We start from the raw sequence: 15,664 nt of genomic DNA, 5'->3' as shown, positions 1-15,664 counted from the left end.
TTTTTCCACTAGAACAAAAACATTTTTCAATGAGCTTGATCCACATCCACGTTTACTTGAAAAGGGGAATACACTGCTTTAAAAACAGACAAAAGATTCATGTTACATAAATACAGTGCTCAAAGAAAATAGCTTCTCTCAGATGAATACCATCAGAATTAGAAAACATACCTGATTATGTTCAAAATCCACAAAATATGAGGGGTGTCGTCTTTTTTTTTTTTTTAAAATCTCTCTTGCCACAAAGACGATTAAGAATCCAACATCTTTATTACACAGTTAACAGAAGATTACATTTCCTCCCTGGCACTGGAAGCTTCTAGCTTTTAATTCACTAAACACAAACAGACAAGCCCACTGCCCACTGGAAACAAATCAACAGATAACACATTTCCAGGAGCGCAAACATGCAGGAATGCACTCATTTGTCTCAACAAGTATCAACTTTTATCTATTAATTACCTGTCTACGCAAGTCTCTGGTCTTTTTGGTCATTTTGTCAATCGCAGAGTTCAGTGCATCACTTCTTTCTTTGCGTCCAGCCTAGAAAAAAAGAAAGAAACAAAGAGGTAAATGGGTATTCAGGGTCTCAAAGTAAAACCAGCATTATTCAAGTACACTGTCAGATTCTTTTTTTGTAAGTGATTATGCACGCTAGAAGTGAAGTCTTTGCCTCCCTGATAAAGTGCTCTACTCCTAACTGCTTTGGGTAGTACAAGAACATCTGCCATCTTAAGATTTTACCTTTAACACTCTTCAGCTTTCTTTCAGAAGAAAAGGATGGCTTCATAAATCTAGATTTTTTATTTTTTTGCTCCTCATCAGCTGGAGACCATATTCAACCTCCAGGTTTTTAAATTTCTCTCCTCTGCCAGCTCAGTCAACCACCCCACGACTGGCACCTCACCGAGCCCAGAGCAGCCCTGCTTCAATCCTCAATCTTCTACAGCCTCGGCTGTCGAGATCACCCAAGGCCAGCGGATGGCACGAAAACATCTCAACATGCCTTGGACCTGCAGGTACCAGCTCCACACGAGCGGTCCACAGAGCTGCGCATCCAACACAACAGTGCTCCCACACACACCTGCACACCCAGCTATGACAAGGGACCGCTCTTGAGCGGTCAATCGAAAGCCAAAAATCAATTGTCTGAAAGATAAAATCCTTATAAAACATTTGTCAGGGATGAAATCCAACATTTTAAGTAAGTATCCAGGCCCACCCGCCGGGAGCTGGATTTCGCCAAGGCTCAATGCAGCGAGTTCCGCACTAGCCCTGTTGTCAAAGGGAGGGCAAGGGGCCAAGCGGCAGCTTCTCTCTTTTTAAGCAGACACTGGGTCAAAAATATCCTAATTTGTGTCAAATCGGGAGCGTTAGATAAAACAACGGTGGTGGTCTGGCTTTGCTGGGAGTTTTGTCTGTAGAATACAGCTTGTATTAGAGTTTCGGAACACACTTTATGCAACCACAATCCAATTTCTGAAGTTCTAAGCCACGATCAATATAATTATCCTGTTGAGAAGAAAAAACATTTAGCAGCACTAAAGTGAGGGTATGCCATTTATGAATTCTCCAGCTGACAGGCTGGTTTGAAATACCTGGAAGGGCACAGCCTTTAAAACATGCAGTCCACTCTACAGCAGAAAGAAAAATGAAACAAAATCAGGGGGGAAAATTAGGATGTTGTAATGTCATTATAGTTTAACGAATTATTGAAGATTTGTCACCTCCTTGATCAAGTAATTTGATTCTCATCACAAAAGGTGACTGAAATTAAGAGCAGGAGCTCGTTCTGACTACGCCACAGGCTTCGGCAGACTCGACGTTGGCCCATCTTCACTCCATGTTCAAAAATCAAAGCTGAAGTCTCTAAACAAAGTGAAGATTAATGCTACTTGGTTAGTGAACAGTTTGCTGTTGCCATGAGCGGTGGAGATGAAAACCAGAATGCAGTTCAGCCAGAAAGCCCCCGCTCGGCGTGCACTGAACATGACTGCTTTGTCCCAGTCGCAGCTCCAGGCACACTGGTGCTGGGTGCTGCCTGCACCCCAGGGAGGGCAACAGGCAGTTCCCCCAAAAATCTGAAACCTGCCAACTGGCACTGCCCAAAAGAAAAGCCTGCCCCGAGCCATAAACCTGCACTGCTTGCCCTTTCTGATGCTTTCACACCATTTCACCCATTGCAACGGGACCATTTTACCAAACCCATGGCACCCCTCCCGCACACGTGGGTGGCTTTTTCCAGGGGTATCTTTGGATCTAAGATATCCACTTATCTGTTATGCAGAAAGCCAAACATTCAGCTGTTGCAAGGAATGCCATTTCACTTCTCCCTGGGCGCCCCTCCGCTACTGTTTTACGGCAAAGCAGGAGCACGCTGTTGAAGTGAGTCCATCCATCGCTTCCACTTTGCTGTCCCTGGCTTCGCAGCCCAGAACAGCCTCGGTGCACGAGGGCCAGATGCCTTTCAGATGAAAGGGAAACCAAGAGATGGTTTCCACTAACGGACATCCAGTTCTTGAGACCAGACCACAGCCAGTCCTATGTCAAACGCCCCGAAAAGCACATAACACGTACGTTAGAGCCTAAGCGGCACCCACTTCCCGCTGTCGATCCACCCCACGTCCTCGCACAGAAAGAGCTGTGGCATCTAAACCCATTAGCTTTAAGTAAGGCAGCTCTGGTTTATTTCCACCTTGTTGGTGTTGAGACATTTTAGTGCAGAAGCTCATCAAAAGCGTTAACAGAATTTCCTCCTGATGGTTGCAACGTAAACGCCCTGCTAATTTATCTGCAGTAATTTCACAGTTTAGCACATACAGCTACTGGCCCAGCTCCTTCCTTGGGGCCGGTGCAGCGGAGCAGACTCCATGGACACCCACATCTCTGTGGCGACAGACCCTCTTGTCATTAATATCTTAAATCACAACAGCCAATTCTAACCAAGGTCCTGGCCCAGAAACGAGGATGTCAAGTCGTGTCCATCTAAAGTTTCTTGACTTTTTCTGCATTAAAATGAAACCTAAAACACTAACTGTGGGACCAATTACACCCTGTTAGGTCCAAGTGGAAGCAGCCAGTGGGACAGTGGTCGCTGGAGGGCACGCAGAGCTGCACAAACCCGCCAGGTTTTGCTGAAGATCATTGAAGGTCATCCTTGACCACAACCATTGCTTTTGTCCAGGCTCCCACACACCCAAGCCCCATGAATTTTACCCATCAGTTCCACCCTACAGCTCAGCAAGTCCTGCTTGAGCTAGTCTCTCTCTCTAAATTAATAGTGTTTTAAAGGCTCCAAGTGACAGTTTACCACCTCTGGGTAATTTGTTCCAGTAACCAATTACTCTCACTATTAAAAAAAAAAAAAATCCATCCTTGTTTCTAGTCCAAACTTCCACTGAGGATCCAACTAATGACCCTGCAGCACAACACAACCCAGCTGTCAGCTTCTCTTTTGCACGGGATTAGAAGGTCTCACAATATCGAAACCTGAATATTCAGACTCCTAATAGGATTTTCAGATGTTCAGGACAAAACTCCACTGAGGGAATCACAAGCTCTGCAGTCAGTTGTACAGTGAGCAGCTAATTCAGTAGATTTAATAGGGTCATGGTGACCATGTCAGTCATTTTGCAGTGTGACACCACAGCTCTGTCCAGTATTGTGGATAATAAATTTAGCCACAGTGCAAATTCTCTTTAAATTAAATCAGATCTTTATCAAAGAGGCCAGAATCAATGTTAAAAACGGTTCGTCTCCCTCACCTCCCATAGTGTCTGCTCTCCCACCATCACCACCACCCTGCTTGGAAAGCAATACAAGCACTCGCTGTCGCGTCCTCGTTGTTCCAGCTCGCAGAGCCATCCCCACCGGGGTTTGGTTTTAATCGCTTAAAGCAAAGAAAAGGGGATTTGTACAGGGAGAGGCAAGAGGAATCACCATCTCTGTCACAAAGCATTCCCTTTGCAGGCCTGCCATTGGAATTAAAACAAACAAAAAGAACCACGGGACCAAGTTTTTCCTACAGCTACTGGTGTTACAATCTAAGCCCAGCTGATTTATAAAGGTAGCAGCGCTCGGCGGTGGTGTGCGACTGCTGTCTTAAAGCCACCAGGATCAGCAGCACACGTATTAGGAGTTACTCAGAAACCCGTGGGTTTACAGCTAAATCATCGAATGAATCATAGAACGGTTTGGGTTGGAAAGTACCTTCAAGATCATCTCGTTCCAAGCCCCATGCCATGGGCGGGGACACCTTCCACTAGACCAGCTTGCTCTAAATATCAAAACCTTTCTCAATGGTTCATCATCAGGTTAGGTCAAGCAAAGACCATGGAGTTAGAGAAAAAGGGTGCCTCCTGCCCAGCACCCGCCCTCCCAGCCCAGCACCCCTCCTCCCCAAATCAGCACCCAGGTGTGAGCCATGTGTGCCACCACTGCCTGCCTGCCACCCAGAACACAAGTACCTGAAAAAAGGTGTTTTGTAGAGAAGTTTCTGCTTCAGGTAATCTGTGAATTGTCTTCTGAGCTGTTTGTACAACAGGCAGCACCGTGGTTAATGGCGGTGATTTTAGAAGTGAAAAATGAGTGTCTGGCATACCTTCCTCTGGGCAGGCAGTGGCAGAGGAAGTCCTATGCCAGCACGCCACTGCTGAGCCACGCTTCACGGGGCGGCAGGAGATTTACTGCTCAGCTTGCCACATGCTTCATTTTCGCCTTGACACCTACCCTAATTGCATGTCTACAAAGGATAGCCGTCCATACCCCTCCATTAACATGATATTACGGCTGCAAACGAATTCCAGATAAAACAGTGCTGATTCAAGGCCAGGAAGGGTAAGCAGCGAAGTACAACACGCATGAAATTCAGCAGTGTTTCCATATCCGAGGTCTGCTGGTCAAGGAAGCAGGCCTGGCCGCTGGTTTGGTGCAGGAAGGAGTCTCCCATGGCAAGCTTGTAGCTCACCAAAGCCCGGGGGCTGCACGGCATCATCTAGGACTCAGCAAGAACCTGAGTCAGAATGAAGATGCCTGGGTTCCCCATCCTGCACAGCCTGCCGTGCTGCGCTGCTCCCACCCCAACATCCCTCCTCACTGCCAGGCTGCAGCCATGGTGGCCCCTCACTCCCCTTGGCACCGGTTGAGAGGGGAAGGTCGGCTCCGGCGGTTGTGCAAGGCCAAAGAGTAACCAAGACGTGCAACCAGAGAGCTGCCAGACACGGAGGTGACAGTCACCATGCTACATCGTGGCACACGTGTGTCCTCTGCTCCCAGGCAGGCAATGACATCCAACCTATGGTGCCCTGTCCCATCCCTCCCACTGCCCTCACCCGAAGGACATCTGTGGCCAGTCTCAAGCGCTGGCCACCACTGTTGACAACGCTCATGTCCACTTTCTGGGGCTCACCGCTAACCAGCTCCACGGTAGCACATCCAAGTGAGGGTACGTGCACAGTGATGCTCCAGCCACATGTCTGTGCTCGTCTCCTTTGCCTCACAGCCCTACTGACACAGCATGAAGGCTATCTTTTAGCGAACAAAAAAAACACAACAAAAAAAAAAACGACCAGTAAATATGGCCATGATTCCCGACGTGCTAACGTCCAGCAAAAATTAACACACTTGTTTCTCCGGGCAGACGGGCGAGCTGTCTGTTTGCACGGTGCCACGCGTGAGGCTGCAAATCCTGGGTGCCCCAGCCTCGCCTGCGACACCAGGGCTTGCCATCCTCCGAGCCCATGGCACAAGAAAAATCACCCAGCCCGCATCTACATCAAATAAAATCAGCTTATTTGTTGCTCTTAATCCACCAGGAAGGCTTCCACAAGATGTCAGCCTAGCTAAATGACAACATTAGCCTCAGGGTGCAATTCGACTTTTCCAGAGCACACGTTTAGCAGGAAAACCAGTTCTTCTGCTGCTTGGAGAGCAGGGTAAGGGAGAAGCCCCCCAAGAGGGTTATCTGGTCCCAGTGAGCTTATTCCTGAGGCGGAGATGTCATCTTCCCTCTCCGTGTTGCACGTGATGATTTGGGTCGTTGCTTCGAAGCGTCCTTTCTGGCAGAAGTCCCCAGATGGCACTCGTACGTGGTTTTCCTCGGCACGCAAGTGAGCTTTCCGTCTCGGGAGAAACGCAATCGCGTGAGTTTTGTGGCCAGCTGGGGTTTATTCCCAGCCTGTTCCACCTTGACACCCCAGGCAGCTCCCGAGGAGCAACATGAATATCACTGCAGAGTTCCAGACTTGAGAGAATGTTTGTTATTTCACAACAAGTGCACGTGAAAACATGTTTCGCTAAGAAAAGCTCCCATAAAGTTCGCATTAACGTTTTCCCAAACAGGAAACTCGCTGGCAAGGTGCTGAATAGCCCTTGTTTGGTCACGGGCCAAAAAAATAGAGAGCTTTAGAAAGGAAGCGAGTTACCATGTTTGAACATTAACTCTTAACTCTGTGCCAAATTACACAATCTTGATGTGGGAGGAACCTACCAACAGAAACGGATGCAAAAAAAGCAAAATGTTTCCCAAAGATACCTAAATTCAGCCTCCTGGTAACAGCAGAAAGAGGTAGTGCAGGAAAGGAGTAACATTTGACCTTATAGCTGTTGTCATTTTGGCACCCTTTGGAATGTTGGGTTTAACTGATATCGTATTTAAATGTTATTAAAATTCAAATTGACACTTCAAATCAGGACTCTGTGCCTGGTGAGCTGCCACGGGAAGCACAACCGCAGGGAAATCGGTGCGGCAGTTCCATCAGACACTTAAGGCCGGATTTCCGCTCCTGTACTTTCACTGAACATGAAATGCGAAGAAAGTCTTTAAATAGGTTTTGTGTCATTTCTTCGCACGTATTTCTTTCACTCTAGAGCCAACGTGAAAATATTTACTAAGGTGCAGCAACTTAGGAAATTTATCCAGCATTTCCTAATTTGCTTTATCATTAGTTACTTTCCTGATGGGTTTTTTTTGTTTGCTTTGTTTTTTGGGTGGGTTTGAGGTTTTCTTTTTGTTTGTTTTCAGAGAGTTCACCTTCTCTATCCCTTTACTTTCCACTTCACACTTCCCTTCAGCCTGCTCCGGACAGGACAGCCGCCGGAGAGAGGAAGTACCGCAGTCGATAATACAATTATGCCTCAAGACAGCGAAGGGAGAAGCAGACAGAAAACAGCAAGTTTTAGTTTAAATAAGTACCTCTAAGGAACCAAAGCTTAATAACAAAGGTAAATGGCCATTTTATTTTAAAATCTTCTTTTGACACAATTCATTGTCCTCCATCAGCATGGGAAGTTTGTTCTTCTCAGCTCATCCCTTATCTTGAGGTCATAAGCGATACCTTGCCACTACAGAGCAAAGGTTTTCAAGTGCCTTCTACTACTACATTATTGCTTTATCTCTCAAGGTGAAAATCAAAAAGCTTATCCAAGTTGCTTGGAGTGGGAGCTAACAGCCCCCTGCCTCATCCACACCAAGGTCAGAGCAGCTCCTCCAAAGTCTTTCCTGTACGTGCACACAAAAAATCCTAAAACCATTTAAAAAAAAAAAAATCGAAATCAAGTCTGTTCATTTACCTTTCAGTACCAGCTGTCCCAGAGGAGAGTTTGCTCCAGATAAAAGGGCAGTGAACTTTTAAAACCAGCAGCCACGACAGCACATTTGCCTCCTCCACGCTGTACGTGCACGCTGCGGCCAGAGACCGGCTCGGCTGTAAGAGCGCAGAGAGCTTTGCAGGGTCACCGCTTCTGCAAATGTAAATTCCTGCAACTTTTACAAAAAACCCACATGGGATAACTGTTACGGACCTGCCCCGCAGGGAGACACTAATGGAAGTAATGTCCCCCCTTTTCACAGGGGCTTATGACACCAGAATGTAATCGGTGACCACGAGGAAACCCTCAAACTGCTCTGAGCCCGGCGGGAAATGCCAACCTCTCCACTTCTCCTCCTGCACTCCAGTCCCCAGCAAAAAGCAGTACAATAGCCACCATTTGGGGAGGAAAAAAATAGACTGTCTAGTTTCATAACTGCATGCTGTCAAGCTGGATTCCAATTACATTTTTCCTGTGCCCTAACGCAAGCTTTGCTTTTTCCAGAAATTTCTCATTGCTTGAAACGTTCGCTCCCGTCCTCTGCTCCGGGGCTGCGTGCTGGACTTGGACACCCCCCTTCAGCTAAACGATTCTCCTCTCCCTTCCCCACTTTCCCAGGGACCACGCAGCTGTCGCACGCAGTGGTGAAGCGCAGCTTTAAGCTGCCAAACCCCTCTCACCTCTGCGAAAGGCTGCTGCTAACCAGCATCCTCGGATCAAACCACACACTTTCCACCTAAAAGTTCCTTTCATGCGGCGATATTTCAGAGAAAAGCGGCAGCAGCCAGCGCTAAGGTGCTTCCGACCGCAGCTCTGCGCAGCGTTTAACGCCAGCGGGATCCAGCCGGCGCGGCTGTAGGAGCGGGGTGGTGCAAGTCTTTCCTATTCCTTCTGTCGTGGGGACGAAGGACTCCTACTGCTGATCGCCCCCCACCCCCCCCTCACCCCCTCCCCTCTCTCAGTGGTCTTTAACACGATCACAGTATGCACCACAATGCTTTAAACCAGCAAAGCTTCTGGAAAACCCAAACAAAAGGAACGTCACCAGGTGACGTCAGCCTATATACAGCCCTGTGTGGTCGCAGCGCATAAGCAAATCCATTCTTGTACCGCTTCCCTGAAAAGCTTTTCAGCGAACGCACTCATGCTACTACAGGAGCTTCTCTCAGCAATAAGCCGCCCATCTGCCATCAACAAGTTAGGACTAAAGGCAGCCACAGCTGCGGGAAAAGAAAACGTGAGCTTCAGTTAAACAGCTGAGCAGCCCCAGAGGATGAGAACTTGTCTCGAGCACTGATTTCAAAATCGCAGACCTGTCGGAGGAGATCAAGGCAGCGATTTTCCAAAGGAATATTCCGAGAGAGCACCCTGGATTCAATTTTGCACTAATAGCATATCGAAGGACGCTGAAGCCAGTTCATTACTCAGAGGCTATCCTGCATTAGAGCCTTTTACAGCCTCACCGCGTCGAGTCCGAAACTACGACTGAATGCAACCTCCAATGTACTCAAAAGAATGGGTAAGTTCCTGCGTTTCTGTATCCCTTGTGTAACGAGAGACCGGCTGTGCTTTAAAGGAGCACTTAGATGCTAAAGCCAGTTCTCCTGCACTGAACCTTAGAGCAAAAGTGTTTTCCGATTGTGACACTGTAATCCTCCGGGATAGAGATAAAGCCTCGTCCTAAGCGTAATATCTCGAGTATTCCGTGTTTTGTAGTAAGTTGCTTTTTGCATTTAGAATTAGCTTGTGGGAAGTGCATGGCAATGTTATCTGCAGTGAAATCTTCCGTCGTGATGTTCAAAGTGTACTGATCAGGCTATCCTATCTTGTTGTTTTCCTAAATTATATTCTGCAGGCTTACATTTCAAGTGGCCATTAGGGGCTCGTATGCTGGCAGCACTATATGCAATGAGTATGGTTTTAAAAATGCTGCCTGCCTTGGGCATGGCTTGTCCACCAAAATGCCGCTGCGAGAAGCTGCTCTTTTACTGTGACTCTCAGGGGTTTCACTCAGTGCCAAACACCACTGAAAAGGGCTCGCTAGGTTTGTCACTGAGGCACAATTTCATTTCTGAACTTGAAAGGGATCAATTTGCAAGCTTCAGTCAACTTACTTGGCTTCACTTAGATCATAATCAAATTGCAACAGTCAGAGAAGATTCTTTTCAAGGACTGTATAAACTTAAGGAATTAGTCTTAAGTTCCAACAAAATCTTTCATTTGCCAAACACAACTTTTAGCCAGCTGCTTAACCTGCAGAATTTGGACCTCTCTTTTAATCAGTTATCCTCTCTGCACCCCGAGCTCTTCTACGGCCTTCGCAAGCTACAGACCTTGCACTTGCGATCCAACTCCCTGCGGACCATCCCGGTCCGCCTGTTCTGGGACTGTCGTAGCCTGGAGTTCCTGGATTTGAGCACAAACCGCTTGCGAAGTTTGGCTCGCAATGGATTTGCAGGATTAATCAAGCTGAGGGAGCTTCACCTAGAGCACAACCAGCTGACAAAGATTAATTTTGCTCACTTCCTCCGGCTGAGCAGCCTGAACACGCTCTTCTTGCAGTGGAACAAAATCAGCAACTTGACGTGTGGGATGGAGTGGACCTGGGGCACCTTAGAAAAGCTCGATTTGACCGGGAATGAAATCAAAGCCATCGACCTAACTGTCTTTGAAACTATGCCTAACCTTAAAACCCTCCTGATGGATAACAACAAGCTCACCACTCTGGATTCCAAGATCCTAAGTTCACTGACGTCCCTCACCACCGTGGGCCTCTCCGGCAATCTGTGGGAATGCAGCCCAAAGATCTGCGCCTTGGCCACATGGCTGAGTGGCTTCCAAGGTCGGTGGGAGCACTCCATCCTCTGCCACAGCCCTGACCACACCCAGGGAGAGGATATTCTGGATGCCGTGTACGGGTTTCAGCTTTGCTGGAATTTATCGACTGTTGTTACGCCCGTGGCTACGACGGACGCAGCTCCGACTACCGAGTACACGAAAAGAATAAGCTCTTCTCATTTCCATATGGGAGACAAAGAGATTGCAACTACGGCAGGCATGGTCGTTACCACCGAAGAACATTTCCCCGAGCCAAACAATGCCATCTTCACTCAGAGGGTAATTACAGGAACAATGGCTTTATTGTTTTCTTTCTTTTTTATCATTTTTATAGTGTTCATCTCCAGGAAGTGCTGCCCTCCCACATTAAGAAGAATTAGGCAGTGCTCAATGATTCAAAACCACAGGCAGCTCCGATCCCAAACACGGCTGCATATGGCAAATATGTCAGACCAAGGACCCTATAACGAATACGAACCCACCCACGAAGGACCCTTCATCATCATTAACGGCTACGGACAGTGCAAGTGCCAGCAGCTGCCGTACAAAGAATGTGAAGTATAACACCGACATGCCATCCAAAATTAAATCAGATAAGTAACCTATTTTAAAAATTGTAGGGGACCTACATCAGATTCTAATTTTTACAAATGTTGACATAAAGCCTAATTTTCCAAGCTACTTAATGGAAACATTGTTTATGGAGTAGTGCAGTATTTTTAAGTTTTTTAAAAGAATAAATCCATAATATTTTCAGTGTTAAAGAAGCAATGATCACATTAAACTTGCACTCCTAATGTTTAAAAGTCTAAAAAGATGCTCACCTCAAACTATGTAAAATGTTTCATGTTATGTAATTATATGACTGTGTGTAAACATTTATACCCAAGTCTCCATATCCTACTTTTTTCTCATGAAAACAGTCCGAGGGGAAGGATATTGGCTATCTGTGCAGAGATCTGCGGGGGGACATACGCTCCATTTGTTCCACTGCAGCTGTAGGATCCCAAACACTCCAGCTGGCTCCATTCACTTTAAAGGCAGCCGTGGAGGAAGATTTTCCTCCTCTGATCGTTTCCCTCCAGTATAAAAGAGGAGAGAAATAAAAAAAAAGACAACAAAACAAACAAATAAAAAAGAGCAAAAGGTCCAGGTGGGGATTTAAGTGCATTGGGGACCGACGAATTGATTTTAAACACAGTTTTCCCATCTGCCCGTTCACAGTTTGGCTGGCTGGAACGGACCTTGCCAAAGCTGCCACCGACACAGAAAGGAGCAGTTCACACGGTCACAAATTGGCAGGACGGTCACAAATTGGCAGGACGGTCACAAATTGGCAGGACGGTCACAAATTGGCAGGACGGTCACAAATTGGCAGGACGGTCACAAATTGGCAGGACGGTCACAAATTGGCAGGACGGTCACAAATTGGCAGGACGGTCACAAATTGGCAGGACGGTCACAAATTGGCAGGACGGTCACAAATTGGCAGGACGGTCACAAATTGGCAGGACGGTCACAAATTGGCAGGACGGTCACAAATTGGCAGGCCGACTCTCCGGGTGCGTACAAAGTAGGCGGCGTAGCTGATTTGGGAAAGCTCGGTGCGACGGGATCGATTCTAAATATTAAGTGCGTTCGATTCTCATCAGCTCTCTGGTTTGACTTGAGGATGCTTTTCATGAATTTGGGCTAATTGCCTCTGACGATGAGCAAACGGCATTCCAACACCTTCTCATGTGTAAATACCCTTAATGCAGGTTTTTTCTTAATTAAAAGTAAATATCAAGCGCGAGGTTAAGGAGGAGAGGGAGGGAAGGAAGAAGCCTCTCTTTGTCCCCCCGCTGCCCCCCCCCCCCCCCCCCCCCCCCCCCAGCTGAGGCTTCCTCTCGCCTGAAAGCTATTTTCATGCACTAACTCCACTGGTTTCTCTGGAGACAGAATCAGCCCCTGTAATATAAGCTCTCACTTGTTCTCTTCCAAAATTCAAGGTAATTACCAGTTTAAAAAAAAAAAAAAACAAACAACAAAAACACAAAAGAAAAAACCAAAAAACAAAACATACCTTCTGATAAGTTAGGAAAATAGGATTAGTTTATAGAATAGTTCACTGAAAAATGTTTCATTTCTTACTTAATATGGGACAGAATCTAAACTAGTATACCATTTAAAAAATCATATATAAATATATATATACACACACGCACCTCATTCTGAAGGAGTAATTTGATTTCTGTAGCCAGAAGTACCATATTGCTATTTATACTATATTATGAAATTATATGTAAATATTTGCAGATCTATGCAGCGACGGTGGTACTCAGATGCCACGGGGGCGGGGGGGTGGGGGGGTCTGCAAAGAATTACATTATTTTTAAGTCAACTGCTCAAATATTTTCAACATTCTAACCAAAGCTAAAAGGACCAGAGGGATGGAAATTTTTTTTATATATATATACGTATGTATAACTAAAAAAAAATGTGTTGTGTCCAATGCTGCAGTGTTCAACAATTACCAGCATACATGATGAAGAAATTCCTCACAGTGTTGACATACCTTGAACAAATCAGTAATTACAGTATGCTAATTGTGTTGTACTAAACTATTCCACAAACTTTTTAAACAGAAAAAAAAATCACTGCATAAAAATCTGTTTGCTATTTCACTCTGCTTTTATATATCTGTATTACCACTTAGTGAGGTATTTAGGGTGCAATTATACAACAGTTTGATGTTTTATTGTGAAATGAATTCGTCCAAGGCAATTATAGCAAGATAAGTGTGACTTCTGTTCAGATTTTACATAAAGATTTTTTCAATTGCTGGTTTTGAAGACATCAATTCGCATCATTTTACTTTCACATACAGTGCCCTTACTATAAAACAAATATTTCGCTTACTTCCCATGACTGTGTACTTTAATGGAAGAGATTCAGTGAAGTCTAATGGTTTTCCGTAGAGATCCCTTTGAACCCTCCTCACTGTTTACACTACGATGAGCCGATTTACACCTATTCCAGGAAATCAATTACTGCTTTTAACTGAATACAATAAACCCTGCAGGGCAGGTGGACAAAGAGCAAATATTCTTGTATGGTTAAATCCCACCCGAGCCAGAAGGCCGGACCGAAGCTGACACCCACATACTGGCACCCAAGGGTACGCAGAAAGACTTGCTTCTTTCCTTACCAAGAGGAAGTGCTCACACCTCTCCCCTTACATCCACGATCTCCCTCCACCACGATCTCAGCAGCAACCTGCCCCTGCCTGCACATCTCCCCTACCTCGTGTTAACTAACACCATGGTCTGCACTGGGGGAACTGGAAAGCAGACACTGTGGGGAGCGATTTTCACGTACAGACATAGGGTACCAGCAGAGACAGTTATAACTGAACTCGTTAATTACACTGCTAGCCAAATAATCTTGCTACACAGCCATCAGCCATCAGATGTCAATACAGAACTCTGGTGTCCTCAGCTGCATTGGCAAGAAGGAAGTCTGCCCTTCTCCTCCACGCCCAGCAGAAACCCTGGCTGCAAGACAGCTCACAAGGTACCACGTCAGTCTTCCACACAGTGGCGAGAAGCGGCCGCTCGACCGAAGTGCTGAGGTTCCTCCCCAGGAGGTGCTTTCCCAACACCCCTACTCTGCCCAGAAGCCCACTCCATCCTCAGTAGCTTATTATTATCTTCATTATTATTATTAAATGTAACTGGCACAGGTTGCCCAGAGAAGCTGTGGCTGCCCCATCCCTGGAAGTGTTCAAGGCCAGGTTGGATGAGGCTTTGGGCAATCTGGCCCTGCCCATGGCAGAGGGGTTGGAACTGGATGATCTTTGGGGTCCCTTCCAACCCAAACCATTCTGTGATTCTATTCCCAAGAAGAGTAAAGACAGATGTTTCAGCAATGCTGGATTTACTCCTCTTCTCCACCCCAGCCACTCTCACCAATTTCCCAAGCACTAAAGCACTGTTCCAGTGTCTCTCAAAGCAAACACACCCAGGCACCCAACTTCTCCGCCCCACCTGTATCCCCAGTTTCCACCAGTCCTGCAGCACTGCCTTGGCTGGCAGCCAGCAAAGCAGGAGGCCAGCAGACACGGCCGAGCACAGCCCCATTTGGTTTCACTCTGACTCTGTACTACACACTAACACGCAGCCAATCTCCCAATGCCGTGCTTTATGCCTGCCATTTCCAAACCCATTTGTTGCCAGGTTCCAAGCGTAAGCAAAGCAATTCCACAAACATTACGTTTAGGGTAACAGGTATCATAAAACTCGCAGAATGTCAAACACTAGCAGTGAAGTCAACTTGAATTCCCTGCGGAGGGACAGCAAATGGCAGGTAAAGCCATCGCTCTGCACAGAGACACAACCAGAGGCTGATAATTTTTTAAAAATTTATTATTTTTTTTAAAAAGAAAAGTTACTGTCTTCCATTCTCAATTGCTTGTGACTCTTCCAGGCAAGGAGGATATTGTAATAACTGTATTACTCAGCAGCCTCTGATTAATTTTGTTTATGGAAGAAGAACCACAATGATTTGGTTTAAATTAATCGTATTTCAGAACGAGCACAGGCTGATGACAACAGGTTGCTAACGTGCTCTCCCCAAATATCGCCTCACTTTCTACAGATACTAAATGGCATTACAGGTGCTTCACCACCTCTGGGCACAGCCTCATGCAAGTGTCCAGGGCCTTTTGGAAATGAAAAGTTTCCTCTACTGCTCTTCAGATCCTCGTCCCATCCAAAGATCTCCTCTAGCCTCGCTGATCTCCAGCGACCTCCTCCTCCTCCCCAGCCTCGTGTCAGTGAAATGCAAACCTGGCAGCACAAGCTCAATTTTTGAGTCGTCATACTGGAACAGGCCTGAATTAATGCTTTCAGTTCCCCCCTCGTTAGTCGCTCTGCATTAGATCTTCGTTTAAACGCACGCAACTAAAAATGACTCGGTGAGGAGTAAAATGGGTTAGCGTTTAGTCTCCGGCTGAAGGGTTCCTCTGCACAGAGCTCCCATTTCCTATCAGATGGAAACATAATTAACGCTGCTGTATCAATGTTTGGGTTTGTTTGCTTTTCCCCAAGCAGAAACGATCTGATTTTTCAGCGATAAGCCCAGCCCGCATGCAACCCTGAGCATCTGAGCTTCTGTCCCATCACCCGCCTTAGAAGACAGTGGCCTATTGCTAACGTGTAAAATCAGAACTATCCAGTGGCTTTAAACCAGAAATCTG

At 46.3% G+C, this 15,664-nt stretch overlaps 2 protein-coding genes across 2 annotated transcripts in view; one reads left to right on the top strand and one right to left on the bottom strand.

The window, feature by feature from the left end:
• The window catches only part of CTNNA1 (catenin alpha 1), a 123,558-nt gene that overhangs the window by 49,869 nt on the left and 58,025 nt on the right, over positions 1-15,664 (bottom strand). The window contains exon 8 of the mRNA XM_086621746.1: positions 463-543. Within this exon, the coding sequence (XP_086477872.1) occupies positions 463-543 (81 nt within the window). The remainder of the gene's footprint in view (positions 1-462; positions 544-15,664) is intronic.
• On the top strand, positions 9,103-10,989 carry LRRTM2 (leucine rich repeat transmembrane neuronal 2). Its single transcript, XM_009983343.2, has 2 exons — positions 9,103-9,106; positions 9,443-10,989. Exons 1-2 carry the CDS (start codon positions 9,103-9,105, stop codon positions 10,987-10,989), a joined length of 1,551 nt encoding a protein of 516 aa, XP_009981645.1.

Source organism: Tauraco erythrolophus, chromosome 16, assembly GCF_009769465.1.
Source record: "Tauraco erythrolophus isolate bTauEry1 chromosome 16, bTauEry1.pri, whole genome shotgun sequence".
Taxonomy (NCBI): Eukaryota; Metazoa; Chordata; class Aves; order Musophagiformes; family Musophagidae; genus Tauraco; species Tauraco erythrolophus.
Note: the sequence above shows the minus strand (reverse complement) of the source record. Positions and strands in the feature narration are given on the sequence as shown.